The 21297-nt window shown below is 36.2% G+C and overlaps 1 protein-coding gene across 1 annotated transcript in view; it reads right to left on the minus strand.

Moving 5' to 3' along the window:
* The window catches only part of LOC123316425 (dynein axonemal heavy chain 3), a 2043583-nt gene that overhangs the window by 1150531 nt on the left and 871755 nt on the right, over nt 1-21297 (minus strand). The window contains exon 27 of the mRNA XM_044902499.1: nt 10720-10919. Within this exon, the coding sequence (XP_044758434.1) occupies nt 10720-10919 (200 nt within the window). The remainder of the gene's footprint in view (nt 1-10719; nt 10920-21297) is intronic.

The following is a 21297-nucleotide window of genomic DNA, read 5'->3' on the forward strand; positions in this document are numbered from 1 at the left end:
GAATGCACAGATTCAGTGGGGGAGTTATTGGAGGAATCTGTGATTAAATTGGGACCTTTGAACCACTCAACCTCAAGTCAATCAGACGATGAAGAAGATGCCAGCATACCTTCAACAGTAGGACAGCCTATACTGAAAGAAGATGTTAGCATATCTTCAAAAGCTTCAACAGTAAGACAGCCAATACTGGAAGAAGAAGACGGAGAGATACAGAAGGAGATGGAGTTCGTGAAAACAGAGAAAAGCGGAAAAGAACGAAACCTTCAAGATGTGGTTTTGCAAACATTTGCACTACACCCATAGGAGAAGATGAATTGACATATGCGGAGGCTATCAGCGGTCCAGAGAAGGAGCAATGGTTGCAGGCGATAGCGGAGGAGCTGCAGTCATTTGAGGACAATCAAGTATGGGAGATAGCTGATATTTCAGCTTATACAAATATAGAGCAGTGCAAGTTGGTGTTGAAAAAGAAATACGATTGTGATTATAAAGTGCGGTATCGTGCCAGACACGTTGCAAAAGTTTTTACTCAAAAAGCTGGTATAGACTATGAGGAAACCTTTTCTCACGTCATAAGACATTCAACTCTAAGACTATTGTTAGCTTTGAGTGCAAAATTTGACATGGACATTACTCATCTTGATGTCACTACAGCTTTTCTAAATGGCTATTTAAAAGAAAGCATTTTTATGCATCTGCCAGAAGGTTTTCCTATAAATGTTTCAGATAAAATACTGAAATTAAAAAAGGTTATATATGGCCTGAAACAATCGTCACTAGCTTGGTATCAAAGAGTAGAAAAAACTTTATGTAATTTAGGATTCAATAAGAGCAATTTGGAACCATTACATACATGTGTATTTTTTAGAAGTCATCGTAATAATACAAAAACTTTTGTAGTTGTTTATGTCGATGATTTTATTATTTTTTCAAATATCAAGCAGGAGACCAATTCTCTGATAGAAGCTTTGAGTAAAAATTTCAAAATTAAAAATCTGGGTCAGGTCAAACAGTATTTAGATATGAGAATCAATATAAACAAATATTCAAATGTGATTACAGTAGATCAGGAGCATCATATTGAACAATTATTACAAACGTTCAATATGTCTGATTGTAATACAGCTGCTACTCCTATAGAATGTAAACTTAATATAGAAAAGAGTGATGTTTGTCAAGATCACTTGCCTTATCAAAGGCTTATAGGTAGTCTGATGTATTTATCTGTTATGACACGTCCAGATATTGCTTACTCAGTTAGCTATTTGAGTCAATTCAATAATTCATACTCTTATGTTTACTGAAATTATGCTAAAAGGATTTTAAAATATTTGTCGAAAACAAGAAATTTTGGTTTGAGATATTCCAAAGAAGATGCAGAACTAGTAGGATTTGTAGATGCAAATTGGGCTAGTGATGCGGTTGAACGAAAATCCTATACTATTTTGCTTTACAAAATCTGGATCTGCAGTTTCTTGGCAAAGTAAGAAGCAGAAAACAGTAGCTTTAAGTACTTGTGAAGCTGAATATATGGTTTTGTCGGAGGCTTGTCGTGAAGCTATTCACTTACAGAATTTAGAATATGAATTAACAGGATTTTTTACGAAAGTTGTATTGTATAACGATAATCAGAGTGCTTTAAAATTGGCCACAAATCATGTGTCTCATAAGCGCTCAAAACACATTGATGTCAGATATAATTTCATTAGAGATATAATTAATAATAACAAGATTCAAACGGAATACCTTCCAACTGATAGTATACCTGCTGACTTACTAACTAAAGGGTTACCAGGTAACAAACATTACAAGTTTATGAGAACGCTAAGGATAGTTCAAAAGTAGATTTAAGTATGTATTTTTTGGTGTAGGGGTACATGCATTAATGGGTATTATTATTGTTGTTTATTTTGATATAGTGGGGGTGTTAGAGATGATATCAAAATATGTTTTTTTAATTTCTATGATTTCTCTATGACCTGTCACATCTATGAAATGAAAAGTCAGTCCTTAACAATCACCATGTGCATGATTACAGTTAGTTATGTACCCATAGAAGTTGTTATTTAGCAGTTGGCTGAGGAGGTTCAACGCCAGACAGAACCACTGGGGACTTAATGTATAACCTGAAATATACCTCTCTTGATTTTAATCTCAGACGTTCTGTACTATTCATTAGGTGTTTTTACAAGGAGATTTGTACGCCAGGTTTGCATCAAATATTCAAGCAAATTCACTAAGTGTTCGGATACACTATATAATTTCAAGACCTCAAGCAGTCAGGAGTGAGACAATCAAGAATCAAGAGCCTTTTTATTGTCTATCCATGCCATGGACATATTTTGCAGCTTCTTTTCAGCTAGCTTGGTGATAATGCTATCAACTACCAGGAGCTCCTTACAGCCCATTGCTTCCTGACGACAGCCATTCTGTTTTTTGGCAAGTATATTTTTCACTTTTACGCGTTTCCATAGATTGCGAGTTATGGTGCCTGTTAATATCTTATATAGGTAAGCAAGTGATTGGTCTTTATTTTTGGATCCTGGGTTACCTGGGTTATCCAGAGCCTCCTGGAGAGCAGATTTCAGGGCAGATCACGAGCGGGAGAAATGCTTCCACCAGTAATTGTGGATCTTATTTATTCCTAGGACCAAACAATTATTCAACTCTTTCAAAACACAGCTGAGATCCTATCCGGAGATTTGGATAGACTGCAAACGGTGCTTAGGCATGTTGGACTCGATTTTCTATATTACAAACCCCTCGTTATGAGGCGCATCGTCAGCTCAGATGCCATTCCAGTAGCCATGCATCTACTCGGGCTTCGGTTGTTTAGAGTCTGCCTCAAGACCGCTGTAGTGTACGCAATGTTGAAATGAAAATAGGTAATTGTTAATATTGCGAATGCCGCATTTTCCCATTGTTATATATATATCGTAATAGATAGGAAGGGAATCAATCGGTACTCGTAGCTGTAATTTACTACATGACGTTCCTGATGTCCAAACCATGGAAATTTTTTAATATTAAATGGTAATATAGGAGAAAAATACAAATGGGGTCAGGCCAATCGAAGCAAGAAAAACAGAAATTCTAATCGCACAGGCTGGTAATAGTGGTGGACAAACTAACGGACAACTCAACGAAAAAATTTCAGCCCGAGAGGTGTGTGAATTCTTCCTTCTAGTGATAGTACCGGCCATATTCTACATTTTTAATGCTTGTAAGAAGAGGTTGGAGGAGAAATTTATCCGAGAAGTCACGAGAAGCCAGATGTTAGCTCCAGTCAACGACGCATAGGTGACAAACCACCAGAACCAGTGAGTTTCATCATAAATCAGGTGAGCTTTCAAAAAAAAAACTCTGCAGCCGCACCCTCATTTTTCGTTCACTTATGACGCCGACGTAGCACCGGCCAGGTGGACAAGTTCATTGGTACCGCCCGTCTCATGTGGCAATTGCAAAGTTCATCAGATGACGTAGATTATAAAGACACCGGCAATGAAATAATTCATATTTCTTCAATTCAATTTTCGGTAATTAGAAAATAGAGAATATCAGATTAATATTTTTGATAATGATTATATGTTAATCAAATCAATAATTAATTTAATAATAATAATATTCAATTAACGTAGGGCAGCTCATAATTCAATTGACATTTTGGAATCCCTGAAATCAATTCAAGTATATCTGAGGACAATTGGTCCTGAAAGGCGAAAAAAGGAGATTCTCGATACTAAAATTAAGAAAGCTAAAATTATTAATGAATATGTTTACGGCATGCAGACAATTATTGATATTTAATTCACAGACATTAATTCCACTACAAATATATTTCAGAAATACCTCCCGAAGTTTTAAGTGAAATTCAAAAATTTTCCTCTGAAATACAAGAAATACATGGTAAAATATCAAATTTTCAGGTCAAGGAGAGCCCTAGTTCAATAAAAATGGGGTCTTTTGATTTAAAATAGGCTACGTGTTTGCTAAAGATGCTCAATGATAGTGAACATACAACTCGACTCTTGATAGATGCTATAGGGTTCTATTATAGTTCTCGTTTATTCAATTCTTTACTGAATAACCACTGGCATATCTATGGAAGATGATTCCCCAACATAATTAATAAGGGTCTTCTAGCGCTCATCGAACAACTGAAGAACTGAAGAATCATCACTTGGAGACTGGACCTGGTCGAAAGACCTTCCCAGTCAAAAGCAAGATTTGAGTACTGAAGGCATTTCTAACGACGAGGGTGATCCTTCACCAAGATCAGCAGAAGATTTCTGACGCAGAGAAGATATTCCTCCCAGTGCAATTGAAAGACAATTTTATGTACCTATGATTATTTTTTTTTTTTTCATTCATCATCAAGTCTTCGAATAAGTTTTGATGAAAGCTTTATTATTTACTTTGTACATCCAATTGATGAAAATTATTCACTTTTTTTCTCGTTTTCTTCTGTTCTCTGTTTCAGATATTATTACGAAATGGAAAGAGGATGAATTGAAAGCTTATTCTGAAAACAAATTTGTCATCACTACACTACTCACGGGGAGACAGGGTTTTTTTTACTGAGGTTTTTCCCGAAGCTCTCTTGTATCTTACTCCAAATTGTATGGTACCCCGTTTCACTAACCTTTGCTATATATATATAAGAAGCTTTAGGTCTTAGACTCAATATCGACGAAACCAAAATCCTGGTCCGCCAGAAAGCCTTCGAACATATTCAGCCTGAAGAATGAAACTCTAGAACAGGTCGAGCAGTTCAAATACTTGGGAAGCTTCATAAATATTAGGGCTAGCCAAGACATGGAAATACACAACCGTATCAGTTCGGCATCACGGGAATTCTGGAAGCTAAAGGTCAGAGTGTTTCGAAATCACGACCTCAATCTGAAGACCAAGACAGCTGTTTACAAAGCAGTCGTCCTCCCAACGCTTCTTTACGGAAGCGAAAGCTGGACGCCCTCCAACGTCATCTAAAGGTGCATTTATACCAAACGAGCATTGTTGTTTTGATAATTCAACGAGGTCTCTCTAAGGTGCACCGACATGACACCCTCATTATTTAAAATTGCAATTTCTACTGAATCTATAGTAATCAGAGTCTCTGATAGTAATACTCTCTCAAATAAAAGAACTACGCAAAGGAGGAGACGAACAACCTGGGTGAATTCTTTTCTGGGGCCTGATTAACGAATGTGTAGGAATGCAATCCTATAGGAAAAAAATGACATTTCCCAAGGAATTTTCAAATTCTGTGTTCTCGAACTGAAGTATGGGAATATATTCCTTTACATTTGAGAGGAACTGCTTCCTATGGTTTTTTCTATGGGAATGAGCTGTTTCCAGTGGAAAAATTTGATGTTACAGGGTCGTTTAACGTTTATGTTCTCATTTCGACAGTTTCGCGAATCAATATTTTTCGGAATTCAAGATTAGGAACATATTCATTCATTGAATTTTTCGAAATGTGCCTGGCTGGTCGCCATCTACACATGGAACGAGTTGCGTTGCAAACTCCGTCACAATATCTGATTATCATAACAATCACCAAACATTTTCGAAATATTTTCTTCACAAACGTCGTCAACAGAAAATATTCAAAGACACTTTCAACTCAGGGAGCTCCAAAATGTGACGTGAAAAAAAGTAATCATCTCACCGTAACGACCATTTCGGAAATATTTCCTCTGAATTTGGATGTTACAGTTTTATATCGAACATATTCTTTTTATCACATTTTATGATTATTTACCCCTTATCATGAAATACAGCTGACCACATGGCCAAGTAGCCGGGTTATAGAGAGAAATAGAAGAAGAAGAAGAAGAATCATGAAATATTCTTTTATATGTTTGAGAACAAAACAAACAGTAGAGAAAATTCAGCATATATTATCATTGTAAACGAAATTATTATACAAAAATTAACGAACAGGCTGTGACAATAAAACAAGAATCTGAATAATGAATAATTAAACTCAACAAGAAATAACATTTCAACAAACTAATCTGAAAACTTAATGCTGACTTAATAATATATGTACATATATAATTATTTAGTATATGCCTTTTCTTCGCCAATGACCTAAGTCTCAAGTCCTCAGACGCCTCCATTATTTCAATCAGAAGTTTTTTCTACTCCTTAGTGATACTGGCCCCTCTTCGATCTCTTTTATTTCCGTTTCTTTCCATCTTTCTTCGCTGTCTTATGTATTATGAACAAGTAGTGATAAAAATATATCAAAACACTTTAAACACAATATTGAAGTCATGAAGTTTTCATTCATTGAGTTCAATGTCAAAATAATATAACCTCAGAACTACATACCACAGAATATGTTACATATTACCAACATAATTTACATCTTTTTCATTGGTGTATTCGTTGAAGGACAAGACACTATCATCGACAAACCTCACTCTGTCAATCCTATGAGAAAAACTATTCCATCGAATTCGAGAATAGGTATCACGTCAAATTATGATTTCCTATGGGAACTGAAAGCATGGGATCATGTTCCTATAGGATCTAATTCCTACACATTCGAGAATCGGGACCCTGAAAGGAAGAAATTGTACCCAGCTGAGTGCTAGATGACTTGAGAGCGGACGAAACTGAACTTTTTAGAAATTTCTGCCGCATGTCATTATCGGACTTTAAAAAAAAATTACTCGCCAAAATTGAGGAAAATGTGTCAAGAAAGACTCCAATTATCGAGAGAACATTCCAGCGTCGGTAAGACTGGCACTAACACTTCGATTTTTGGCTGCAGGAGGTTCATATGGAAGTGTCATCATGTACCTTTACCGAATTTCGAAACCATCAATATTGAAAATTATTACCGTCTGTAAGCCATCGTAAATGGACTCCATTTCAAATGGATTGACTAATTATGAAATCACGATTCAAGAGATCTCACCAAAATTCAAAATAAATTAAATACCAAGACCCAATAACTTATCACGGTCCACCGGTGATTTCGATGATATGACGCCAGATGTGCAAGGAAATCCGAATCCCTTTGATGATTCGTCGGTTTACCGACATGAGACGGAACGGGATCGAGCTTTTTAAAACGTTTTTAAACAGGCTTCATAAACTTTATTCGGCGTCAATGAGTGTTTACACCGCCTGTGCATATTGCGTGCATTGTGCAAACAGTGCCTTATAAGGAGACGTTACTTTACCGGTATGTGGCGAAATGAGCTCGAGCTCTCTGAAACTTTCAAAAACAGGGTTGGCGAACTCTGTTCGGCGCCGATGACTGTTTACACCGCCCGTACTACTGTTTGCAAACAGTGTTCGCGAATAATGCTCGTTTGGTATAAATGCGCCTTAAGACAAATAATGCACATCAGATGGTTCCACAAACTTTCGAATGCAAGTCTTGCAACGCGCGAGTTGTACAACAATTAAGACTCAAGTAACGAGGGCCCGACTCAGATGGAGCTTGCACATTCTGAGGATGCAAGACACAAGACTCCCCAAAAAGCTCTGCATACAGAGCTTTCGCTATAGCGAATTCACAGAGGGTGCCCCAAAACCAGGAGGCCAGTATAAGCGGTTTAAAGATAGACTGCATCAATCCCTAAAATCAGTTGATGCCAATCATAACTGGGAACAACTAGCGTGGAGGTACAAAGTTTTAATGGAGACTCGAGAAATATGGGTTGCCGTTTGAAAAAATTAAGGTTTGAATTTTTTACTTTAATTTTTGAGGACCCTGTATATCAAATTGCCGAAAATAGAGATGTAACGTATTATCAAATACATTGATAAGAGTTGGGAAAAATTTGGTTTTGATACATTCATTAAAAAATTAGTACCGGCTATTTTAGTGAGCACCTACAGCTGTAAAAATTTTAGGAAAAAGACGAATATCTCAGAATCGGTGCTATATAGGACGATGATTGTCAAACCAGAGTCACCTTAAAATTTGACGGGGAATTCAAAAATGAAATAATATACAAGGTGTCCCGTTTGAACTACAAAAAAAATTTGATAGCAACAGAGAAAAAACGAAGCACCCTGTATGAAGGTGGGTTATAAAAAATGTTCAATCGATTACAGACAGGTTTTGTATTAAATTTTTTCTTCTAGCTCCTTTAGTTTCCACAATAAGGTATAGGGACATTTCAACTCGGACACCCTGTACTATATTGTTCTGCATCGGTGATTCTTTGTCTTCATCGGTGTATTTTCCTGTATCAGTGATTTTATTCATTAAAAATCAATAAGTACTCAATTATTAGATTATTCATTCATATCTGCATCATCAGGTAAAATTTATTATCTTTTCGGACCAAGGTCCGATTTCCTAATTTAAACCATTTTTTCAATACTTTTTAAAATTTTCTCCTGTTTGTTATATCTCTTATTGTATGGTGGAAAAGAGGGGTTATACAGGGTGTTTCCAGATTGAATATCAATATTTATGGGGGTGATTTTTGGGCGCATTCTAAGAAAAAAACTTTATATGAACATATGTCCTTAACGTCTTACCTTTTGAGATACAGAGTGGTTTTATTTAGACAGTCAGTGGCACGCCACTGACCCTATTCAACTATGAGCAAATTTGATCTCTTGAATTCTTTTAGTCCGACGCACGGGTTACATCTAAAAAAATAAAATCTACGTATGTCTCTTCATGGTGATATTGTCATATCTATGTATGAAAGATGTTGTTATGATCATGCAGAGAAACGGTTTTTATTTTTTTAAGCGGAAACCGTGAATAGGATTGAAAAAAGTCAAGTAATCAACTTCGGTAAGAAATGATCGGGAATTTGAAAAATAATTTTTATTTCAGGAAAAATCTGTGGCGTACCATCAATGTCTGCCAAAATAGGTAGGTCAAATTACGTACGAACGCCACCGGTGGAAATCAAGAAAACAGTGATACATTAAAAAATGCCTCTTGATTCATAGTGTACATGTATGACAAATTTCATTGCAATATTTACTATATATTGATATTGTAGATAATGTAGATATTGATGAAAAATGATTTATTTTTGAAAACTTTACTACCCTGTATCTCAAGAGGTAAGACGTTTAGGACATATGTTCATATAAAGTTTTTTTCTTAAAAATGGCCCAGAAATCACCCCATAAGTATTGACATTCAATTAGGAAGCACCCTGTGTAAGTGAAATATCTCTGTCCAATTCTCTTCTTTGCTCTTGGTCTCTCAAAATTGATTTCCTTGGTTCTAGTGGAATAACTATGTTCTTTTAATGATATTTTTATTTTTTGTTGTTGAATATCAACTATTATTTTCTGGGCATATAATGGTCTAATATCTAGTACTTGGGACATTTCATAGATACTTCGACCAGCAAAATGTATTTTCTTACCATACATGACCTTCAAGAAACGTTTCTGCAATCAGTCCTAAAGCGCAAGTGAATTCAATAAGTTTTAGTAAGAGTTAGTGAAAAAACTATAGCAATGACCATTCAGAACCGAACGGGTCAATATTATTAATGAAACCATATGGTGGAATCAGTCATAGTGTACTACGATACTTATTTCTGTACATGTATGTATTCAAAAATAAAGTTTTAACAGAAACAAGGTTTTTTCGCATAATGAATCATACCTTACATGTTTTTTTATGTGCGAATGCATTTATGATTAACGCTCATTCAACTATTGGCCAATATTGCGATTAAATTTCATTATGTTCCTGTTAAAAACATGCAAACTAATCAATGAAAGCAAAAACGAAATAATTCTGAATTTCTTGAGAGAAATGTGAAATGAGAATAGTGTACTCAAACGAGTACACTAGGCAGATGTCTGGTAAGATAAATCAGAAAAAAAAATTACAAGTGGTATTTTTCAATGCATTCCCTTTCTATGTAACACCATTTGTCTCTTTCATGACATATTGAACTTCTCAATTGTTCAGATAATTTTTTTGGAAAGTGATATTTGGGGTAATGAACTACGCTAGCAGTTGGTTGTGAATTCCGGGTACCTTTCCTCACAATATATCTTGTAATGTAAACTGAGTTTCTGCTTATATGCTAATGGTTCTTCATCGCTGTCGAAACATGCAGATGTTTCATCTGCATTCCCTCTCATCATGTCAACAAGACCTGGTAAATCTTTGGGTAACTCATTTGACGTCCGTGAGGGGTCTAGATCATAAGGAATGGCCACAATTTCATCATCTGCCTATAGACTCTAGAGCATTTAACGCACCCGGTAAGAAGTTTTAATAGCTGTAGTGTTCAACTCAATCGTTATACTACTTCAACCGGAACTCATTCTGAAATTATGCCCCGTATTAGACCATTATACTCGATTGAGTTCAGTTTGAGGCCTGCTAAGGGCAATACAGAAATAGGTACTTGGATTTTTTTTGATATGCGTAAACAGTTTTCGTATATCTCATGAGAATACTCACGTAATAAGATCCTTCTTTGCTTCTCCGTTCAAAAGTTATGATATTAACTCTGTGATGATGAAGTCAAAAAAAAAATCGTAAAGAGCGTACTTTATAACGATTAGTACAATATTTCAATCGGCTGTAGCAGATATAAAGTTCACAACACTCTACAGAAATTAACTGGATCTCATCAAATTCAATTTTCTAGCAAAATCTGGCAGTATCGAGAGTAAACACAAGTGTCCTCTGTTGAGTACGGCGAGGGATAATGAGTTGGGTATCAAATTTTAGTTAAGGAATATTCTACTTACAAAAAATTGATGAATTTCGGATGTTTCAACAAACCGCTTGCATTTTCTAGATATGTATCTGAGGCTGGTTGGCACAACCCAATCAATAAGTTCATCCAGAATTTCCAACTGCTCAACCAGTAGTGTTTTGGACAAAGTATTTAGATAGGATACTTTCAACGGTTCCCATCCTAAAAGTTGTGGTTCCATGTATATCATACCTGAAATTTCAAATAAACACCAAGCATTATTTATTATAAATACAGGGTGGCCATTTGAAAACGAAACAGACGAGATTACAGACGAAATAAATTTTTTCGATAGAAATGCTCGGACAGGTCGATTTTTGTTTCGAGGGGGACAACTTAAGATGTAGGTTACGGACGCATAGCGCTTCAACCCTTGCTACTACAACCCTCACCCCCAATTTTTGAATAGGGAAGATGGGGTGAGTGATAACTCATTTGAAAGGTATTTTTATACTGATTTCAGCACAGTAATTGTTTTTTCATTTTAGGCATTAGTTCTCGAAATATTCTTAACTGAGTATTTGAAAATGAAGTGGTGTTTTCATGGCACTTGTAGTGTTTTTTTGTGAAAAATCGACATTTTGAGCTTCAAAACAACCATGACTGTGGCTTCCTTCCTCCAATCCACTGACATAAAAATCTTTAATCAAGATGTCGAACAAACAAAGCGTATTGCGAAGGAGCTCAATCTTGCTGAAACTCAATCTAAATTATCTTCGATATAATTTGCAGTATTTCCAATAACATGCGGTAACACTTGATCGATAGAAATCTCCAAAAAGTCCAAATACGTACATATCTGTAATCAGATTACCAGTTAAGAAAATCAAATCATTAATGATGCCACAGAAATATTCCAGTCCCAATTCGTGAAACGATTTCCGACCCTTTTGATTTTTCAACCCAAGTAAACAGATTCGAGTTACCACCTGACTATGTGGCGGTTTCTCTGGATGTTCGGAAATATATCCACAGAACGGTCATTGAATTGAACCTCTTTGTAATATGTATGACACAAGAATATTTTAAAAAAGTGAGTACATTCCTCCTGGATTTTGGTTACTTCATGATTGATGGAGTTTTACTTACAGATATTTGGCTGTGTTATGGGCTCTATTTATATATGTTATATGCCCTATGTTGGCAATCTATGTTTTGGACAATGTACTAGATATCTGTAAACCAAGGCTGACCTTTTCGCTTGCATTCATCAGAAAATATGTAGATGGCCCCATAGTCTCCTTCACAGTTGGAAAAAACACCAGAACAATTCGGTGCCATTTTTAGACACCAGAGTATGCAGAGTGGACAACATGTTAAGGATAGATTGGTACCAGAAAAGAACTTCTTCGGATAAAAACTTACATTTCCTATCAGATTACCCGGGTAATGTTAGATCAATTTCATAGGAAAACAAACAAAAAATGAATTTACAAAATATGATACCAAATTTCAGGGAGAAGAGTATTCGAAGACTTTCCTACTCATTAATAGAGAATTCCTATAGAAGAACCATGAATAATGAACTGTTGTTTTCTGCATGCTACACATCTAGACATAGTGAGTTACTTCAAGAAGACAGCATAAAAGAACATATAATATACCTCAGTATGCCCAATGTGTTGAATCTCACTAACTAAATCAAGGATCATTTCAAAGACCCAAAAAAAATAAAAATAGTTTCACAGTGCAAGAATAAAGATTCGGATTTATATTCAAAGTTAAAAGACCAAGTGCCAAGACATCTGAAGACAAATGTAGTGCATGAGATTGAATGTTCTAGTTGTCACGAAACTTATATAGGCCAAACGTCCCAATGGCTAATAGTCGACGAATAGTAACAAAAAAACGGATACACAGGGTTTGAGCCCTGTTTATGCTTATCTTCTGGAATCTTCAAGCAATAGACCAGAGACAACCAGCTCTGGTTTTCTCTGCAATAGACCTTTTTTCGATGGTCCACTAGATGACTGACTTCTATGTGTTGCAGTGTTTTATAGGTTAGGACGTATTGTATTGTTGGGTTAGTTTCATGGACGAGACTCACGAAAGAAAGATTCGGAGTAAGAATATTTCATGAGATTGAATTGTTGTATGCATGTTCTTTTACACCTGAAACTCAAAATTCAGTAAAAACTTTTGGTGTTTCACTGCTTGTGTATGTTACTTTCAATACGTGTTTTACAGTTGCCCTGAAGATGAATCCAAATCGTTTCGAGAGCTTGGCGAATTTATGAATAAATGTGATTTATTATAGATCAATTGATCGGCATCCCTTATTAAATTCACAATTTTTCGTTTTAATCGCCACAATGGGGGTCGGTACTCCAAGTCAAGACATAGTTGTAGCTATTCCGAACGCCAGATATTGGTATTTTGTTGTTTTCTGTGTACATGTCTTACTTCATCATAGAGTATGGTAATGTCTAAGATTGTTGCTGGTTTTTGTTTCTTATCGATTATAACTAAATCAGGCCTGTGATGGTAGCTACGACGATCAGTCAATAGTGTAGTGTCCCAGTAGATCTTAAAATCATCATTTTCAAGGAGACTGTTTGGTTGGTATTCGAAAGCTCTTCTTTCAGCTCGAATGATTTCAAGAAGCAAGGATAGAACAAGCGGACGTGATGTGTTGCACCAATTCGACTGCCTGGGCACATCTCCTACATTTATCTGTAAGTAAATTCCTTCCCATAATATTTTTCATATTAGATCTTGTCGGTATCACCTGGTCTTGAAGACTATGATTTTGCCCTCAGTTTCGGGGAAACGGTATCCACAGGTAGGGTAATTAAGTATTTTTTTTGTTAATATTATTTTGTTTCAGGTTACCTGGGTACCTACCATTTACTAACTCTACCGTGCCATTCCTCAGCTAGATCTTCGGCTGACACATTTTTTGTGATCTCTGATTGGCAAGACAGGTTCAAGGCCGAAAAACCCTCGTCAGCGTGACACAGTGACACGCACATGCGCACATACAATTCATACTGTTCACGAATATGGGAGCCGTATCAGTACCACACAGCGTCGTTCTAGAATAAGAAGTCTATTCACTGTTAAAGTCTTCTATTTTCGGTAAAAAAGAACTTCTGTTCAACAAGTCTGACTTTATTATATTCCTTTTTTTGACTAACTCGACACATACACACTTTTCAAAATCTCTAAATACATTCTCCTTGACAAAATATAGAACATAGAACATGAGACTTTCATACAGAAGTATCATTCAACTTAAATTTACATATTATTTCAACACTTTCCCTTTTTTTTTTTTTTTTTTTTTCCTCTTTATTCATCAGCAATCAGAAATTTACAATTCTATGGGCCAATTTGTTGTCTATAAGTTGAGTGGGTTATGCATATACAGCTTGAGAAGGCTTCCTCCACTGAGGAGCTCTCGTAAAAAAGAAAAAATCATATTATATTAAATCAGCAGGCCACTGCCTTCGTAGTCTTCTTGGTTCGTGCTTTTCTAGCAGCGGCTGTAGCAGATCATTTGGATGCCCTTCCAGTTTTGTATGATGTTGTTGGGTTCTCCGCTTTATTACATCCATAATGTATGGGACTGAGAGATCATCATGTAGGGTTTGGTTGGTGACATACCATGGTGCGCTTGCTATCATCCTCAATATTTTGGACTGACATCTTTGTAACAGGGCAATATTGGATTTGCTTGCACAACCCCAAATTTCTATACCATATGTCCATATCGGAGTGATAATTGTTTTGTAAAGGAGAATTTTGTTTTCCATAGATAATTTAGACTTTCTACCTATCAGCCACAGTAGTTCTCTGGTTTTCAATTCCATTTGCTTCCTCTTTTTTAATATGTGTTCTTTCCAGGTAAGCTTGGAGTCCAAGTGGAATCCAAGGTATTTTGCGCTTGTAGTTTGTGGTATTGTTGTGTTGTTAAGTCGAATTTGTGGACAACGTTCTTTCCTTAGTGTGAAGTCAACTTGCTTGGATTTGGTCTCGTTTATCTTGATCTTCCATTTGTTCATCCAGAGTTGTACTTCGTCTAGGTGCTTCTGTGCGAGGTCTGCGGCAATTGATGGATCTTCATCTATGGCCAGAATAGTTGTATCGTCAGCAAATGTTCCTAGTACAGTTTTGGTGGATGTGGGCAGATCTGATGTGTATAATAGGTATAGTACAGGGCCCAGGACGCTACCTTGAGGAACTCCAGCACGGATGGGGTAATTTCCAGAGATTTCTTGTCCAACTCTGATTCTAAATATTCTATTCGTCAGATAGGATTTCAGAAGATGGAAGTACTTTAGGGGGAGGATACTTTTTATTTTGTGTAGTAGTCCTGCGTGCCAAACTTTGTCAAAAGCTTGACTTACATCGAGAAAGACTGAAGTACAGTATTTCTTCTCTTCGAAGGCTTGGTTGATGGCTTGTGTGATTCTGTGAGTTTGCTGGATTGTTGAGTGTCCTTGTCTGAATCCGAACTGGTGATTTGGAATCCATTGGTTGTTGGGGATGTCGGTGTTGATTCTTTTCAGGATAAGTCTTTCAAGTACTTTGGAGGTTATGGGAAGCAGGCTTATTGGTCGGTATGATGATGTATCGTTGGGATTTTTTCCTGGTTTTAGTATCATGAGGATCTCTGCTGTTTTTAGTGCTTCGGGCCAGTGCTTCAATCTTAGTATGGCGTTGAATATGTTGGTTAAGAGGACTACTCCTTTTCTGGATAGTTCTTTTACCATTCTTGGAGTTATACCATCAAATCCAGAAGCTTTTTTAGTGTTCAGCAGTTTAATTTCCGCATATATCTCTTTTGGTGTTAAGTATTTTATGTTTGGTATATCTTGTGGTGTGTTTGAAATGCTGGCCTCTATGTCGTCATCTACCATTACGTCGTTTGGAGTGAATACATCAGCAAGGTATTCTGCAAATAAGTTTGCCTTTTCCTGTTCGCTTCTGGCCCATTCAGCATTGGGTAATACTGGGTTTTTGATTGGTGGGATGTGTTCTTTCGGTTTACTCTTGGATTTTATAGGTCTCCATATAGAATAATCAGATCTTTTCAACCCAGTTATGTATTGTTCAAATGATTTGTCTTGTAGTTCTCTAAGTCTACTCTTGAGCCTATTGCTATGGTAGTTCAAGTCAGTTTTGTCAGAAGGTGCATGTGTCAGTTGCCATCTGGATTTAGCTTTTCGTTTTGCGGCTATCAACTGTTTGATCTCTATGGGTATAGATCTAGATTTGTCTTCTTCTTTCCTAATCGGTGGGGTACTTTGAATGGCTGCCTGCTTCAAGATATTAGCAAAAGTTTCTACTGCTTCATCGACTTCTCTCGGTTCTTTCAATCTCATCGACGGATTTATTTGTTGGTCCAATAGTCTGCGATACTCGTCCCAATTGGTTCTGCTGTTATGAAGTTTTTGTGGGATTTTTTTGTTTATTGCGTATGTGCTTATTGTTGCTATTATAGGGGAGTGGTCTGAAGACAGGTCATAGCTCGGATATGTTTGCTTCTACGATGAAACTCTCTTTACTCGGGTTACGTCTTCTTGAGTTGGATTTTTGTATTTCTTTCTCAGCTTTCCCTGAAATAAAAGATTCTGTTAAAGTCCAGGTCTGATTCTCTTTCAGGTAGGACATTTCACGATCCATGGCTTTCTTCCACCCTGCTAAATCGTCGCTATGCAAGGCATCTTCATAGGTCTCCAGATCACCTGTAACTTGGTTTGCGAACTCTTCTATCAACATTGTGTAATCTTCAAGATGTCTTGGTTTTTGCAAAGATGACCGATCCCTCAAGTTTCTTTCCAATGTTAACTTTTCTTCAGTGTTCTCAAGTTGATCATCTTCTTCCTCAGAATGTACTTCCCAATTATTTTCTTTCTCTTCAAACTGGTCCTGAATTTTATCTTCCAACGGTAGCTTGACTAGCTCTTCACATTCTTTGAGTCTCTCTTGGAATTGAACATCTCTTGATAAAATTACCTTGTTGTTGCTTGGAATGTAGACTCTATAACGCTCATCTCCGTCATATCCTACAAGATATCCTTTTTCTGCCTTTTTGTCCATTTTCTTCCTTTTTTCAGCTGGTATGTGAACGTAACAAGATGAACCAATTACACGCAGATGTTTAATTATTGGTTTCTTCTTGAACCATAACTCAAACGGGGTGAATCCGTCTTCTGACGATTTTCCTGTTCTATTCAATATGTAAATAGCTGACATCACAAGCTCTGCCCATATTGAATCTGGAAATTCTACTTCACTATTCGAGTACTTGAAAGTCCTTGCCATTTCAACAATTGTTCGATTTTCTCTCTCACTGCCTCCATTTTGTTCTGGCGTGTATGGTGCTGTCAATCTCTGCACAATTCCATTCTCAGCCAGGATCTCCTTGACAGTTTCACAATCGAATTCTCCTCCATTGTCACTTAGTAGCTCTTGGATATTGTGTCCAAGTGTTTTTGCGTGAGCTAAAAACTGTTTCAACACAATCTTAACATCTGATTTCTGCTTAATTACAAAACCATAACGAAACTTCGTGTAGCTATCCTTAAATACAACTACAAACCTTTTTTTGTTAAAAGATTCGCAAAATGGACCTACAACATCAGTGGAAAACAGTTCCCCAGGTTTCGTTGCTTTTATTCTAGTGCCAAAAGGTAAACGATGTGCTTTACCAAAAATACAGGGTTCACAAATATCTCTTACCATCTTAACAGTAATACCTAACTCTCTCTTCAGTATCTCTCTTACGTGTCGCTTGTCTTGGTGTCCCCACCTCTCGTGATACAGCTGAAGTGTGGAATTTTCTGCTTCGACTATGTTGACTCTCTCTATTTTATCAGGAATTATCGGCTCAACTGCTGCTTTATATAAAGTTCCACCCTTTTCACGATGTCCACATAGTACTACCTTTCCATTAACCTCCAGCGAACACTTAGTTGAAGTCGAGTAGAATCTGCTATTTTTGTTTCTGTCTTGAGCAGCTAATACAGAAAATAAATTTTTAGATATTTTTGGAACATACCATACTTCATTCAAGGTCATCTTTAGTTTACAATCTTCAGTAAAGGATGATATCTCTATAGTTCCTTTCCCAATTGCCTCAAGAGTATCTTTTCCAGCAGCCCTTATGACGCAGGGACTTCGAAACTTGTGAAAATCAACAAACTGGTCTGGACAATTCGTCACATGCTTTGTGGCTCCATTGTCAATCCACCATACTGTTGTACCAGTCTCATCTTCACCGCTAGCACACAGGGCCACATTGGTTTCCATAGTATTGCTCTGTGGAGAGTCCTTAGTCCGCGATGGTCTTCCATCAGCAATCCACCTTTTACACGTATTAACCCAATGTCCCTTCTTTTTGCAGTAGTTGCATGTGTCATTTGCTTTCGACTTCTTGAAACCTTGATACTTCTTCGTTTTATCGATTTTAGCAAACAATGCTTCTCCAGTTCCACTGTCTTTGGTCTTTCTGAAATTTCTTTCATACATGCACAGTTGAGTTACTAACTCGTCGAAAGTTCTCTCTTCGTTTTTCGACAACAACATCCAACTTGACTTGAAGTTCTCAAATTCGTCAGGCAAGATTTTCAAAACTTTACACACAAGAATTAAGTCTGGTAAAATATTTTCATTCTTTGCTTTCAAACCATTGTTGAGTTCATTCCATAAATTTCTTAATTTTGCGATGTGTGTTGAGACATCCTCTCCAATAACCCAACTGAATGTGAAAAAATCCGTGCACACTTTGAAAAGTTGATCTTTAGAAGATGCTTCAAAATTTAACTTCAATGCTTCCCATGCTTCACGCGCTGTTTGCTTATCCATTATTTTCTGGTAAACCGCATCAGTTACTGAACTCGAAATCATTGACTTTGCGTAGCTATTTGCTTTACGAAATAACTCACTGGCCTGCCTGTGTTTCTTGATATTACTTTCCGAAGCGTCATTTCTTAAGGGTTCAGGTTTCACCAACTTGCCATCAATTACATCTAAGGCTCCTTCATGATAATCCAACATGTCGCGTAATTTATGTTTCCAAATTGACCAATCCGCCTCGCTAGAAAGGGGTTTTATGTGTTTTGCCAGCTCCATAATGCTAAGATGGCGTCACTCCACACAATTCTCTTGAACAGTCTTTTTACCGATTAAACTGCGTATTCTGGGCGCATAACCTGTTAAAGTCTTCTATTTTCGGTAAAAAAGAACTTCTGTTCAACAAGTCTGACTTTATTATATTCCTTTTTTTGACTAACTCGACACATACACACTTTTCAAAATCTCTAAATACATTCTCCTTGACAAAATATAGAACATAGAACATGAGACTTTCATACAGAAGTATCATTCAACTTAAATTTACATATTATTTCAACATTCACTCACATCATTCATGCAACCAAATTCAACGAATATATAAGGTTATTCAGTGTCTTTATTCAAACTTAATTCAGAAGTAGATCGAGTGAAAAATAGCACAAGATCGAACATGGTAGCTTCGAGCCCGATATGAACCAAGCGATATCCAACTCAAGTCCTTCGAATCAAACAAATCATACATCAATAAACAAACCCTTTCCATCAACAGAGTTATTCAACGGACGAAAGCATTCTCAGAACTGGAAGTTTTTACCAAGAAATCTCAAGTAAGCCATCCTTCTTTCATTCCCGAATTCCTTGATTCATTCTGAATAGCTTATTATTGCATGTTATAAATTCTCATGTGTCAAAATGTCTGAAGAACAAATCAAAACCTTCTTTTTCAAACAAGGTAGTATGAAAATACAAATCACGCTGTTTCAAAATTTTTAGTAATCATAACAGATGGTAGTAATTCAGAAGAGCTAAAAACTTAAACTGAATTAGAGTTCATTGATAAAAATACGACAACTGAAGATCATCTTTCCGAAAGAACGGAACATGAAAATTCTTATTTCAAAACTGTTGGCCAAGCAAAGAGGTTGATAAAACAATTTACACCTGTTGATATAAACTCTTCTTCTGGCACCCACAATTTCCAAAATAATTCCAATAGTTCGATAATTCAGAATACAAATTCAGAAATTAAATTTAAATGAATTCCATGGAGCATATAAAAAGTGGCTTCAATTCTCTGATACATACAAAGCAATGATTCATATCTGCCAATCTATCAATAGAATTCAAAAGTTTTGGTTTTTGAAATCTTGTATAAAAGGTGAAGCTGCAAATGTTCTGACAGCTTTGGAAGTACCTGAAGCAAATTACGACAAAGCGTGGGATCTCCTCTGCGAACGTTATCAAAACAAAAGAGTTATTATTCAAACTTATTTAAATGCTATAAGTGATTTTCAGAATGTGCAAAAAGAATCTCATATGTTAATCAGGAATATAAATTGATTACTGTCAATCAGCATCTCAGAAGTCTTGAATCTTTAGGATTATCTGTAGACAAATGGGATACCATCATCATTCACTTAGTTTCAGCCAAACTAGATGTAACCACTAAACGTGAATGGGAAGAACATGCATTAAATATTAAATCAGATGTACCTACATTCAAAGAATTCACTTCATTTTTAAATCAAATACGTCAATTGGTAGAGGGTTTACACTCATACAAAAAAGTCTTTATTTTAACACCAAGAAACCCAGCAAAAAGAAATTTTCACGATTCAAGTGTTGCACATGTTGCTACCACAGATCCGGCATGCATTCTTTGCAAAAAGGATCACTTCATATTCACATGTAAAAATTTTCTAAAACTCAGTGTACCACAACGTACAACGGCCGTTTTCAATAATCCTATCTATTCATTGTTTCAGTTACTGAAGATAGAAAATGCATGTGATTTCGTTTCCATGATCTATCTGTAGATATACAGGGTCTTTCACGAGGAACCTCACCCATATTTATACGGGAAACTACTGAACGTATTTTCAAGAAATTCAGCACTTATAAGTATTTCACGATGCTGATGAAATCTAAAATATTTTCAAGGCATGAGCACCTCCGGTTTTTCTGGAAATGACGTCAACTTCCGTTTTTCAAATTAGAACACCATTTTTTTATTGCAGAAATAGATTCCTTAGAAAATTTCAAGTTATTTTGATGTAACATTTTTCAGTTTTGGTTGGAAAATTCTTTCTGAGCGGGAAAATTCGAAAAAAAAATCGAAAAGAGAGCTCCGCTGAAACAAGAAGAACTTCGAGGTTTTTGAATGGAAAATTTTCATTTTTGGGATTTTTCAAGATGTAAGATTGATGTATACACTTTAAAAATCGAAATCGCGATTCATGATACAGGGGGTGAAAAAATCGCTTTCAAAGTTAGGGATGACAAAATCGTGAAAAATCATTTTTTCAAATTAGAACCCCATTTTTTTATGGCAGATATTGAATCTACGTTAAAAAATAATGAGAGTGTATGCATCACACCCTTGCCCTAAAATGGATATTTTCTGAGTTATTCACAAAAAACCGTTTTTCGTCCTGAATTTCAGCTATTTCTTTTCCCTTCACGCCAAAAAGATGAAATTTTCAGGAACTGTTACTTAAACCATGTTTTAGATTTTACTACCCTAATATGCAAGAGAAAAAAGTTACAG

This window comes from Coccinella septempunctata, chromosome 7 (genome assembly GCF_907165205.1).
Source record: "Coccinella septempunctata chromosome 7, icCocSept1.1, whole genome shotgun sequence".
Taxonomy (NCBI): Eukaryota; Metazoa; Arthropoda; class Insecta; order Coleoptera; family Coccinellidae; genus Coccinella; species Coccinella septempunctata.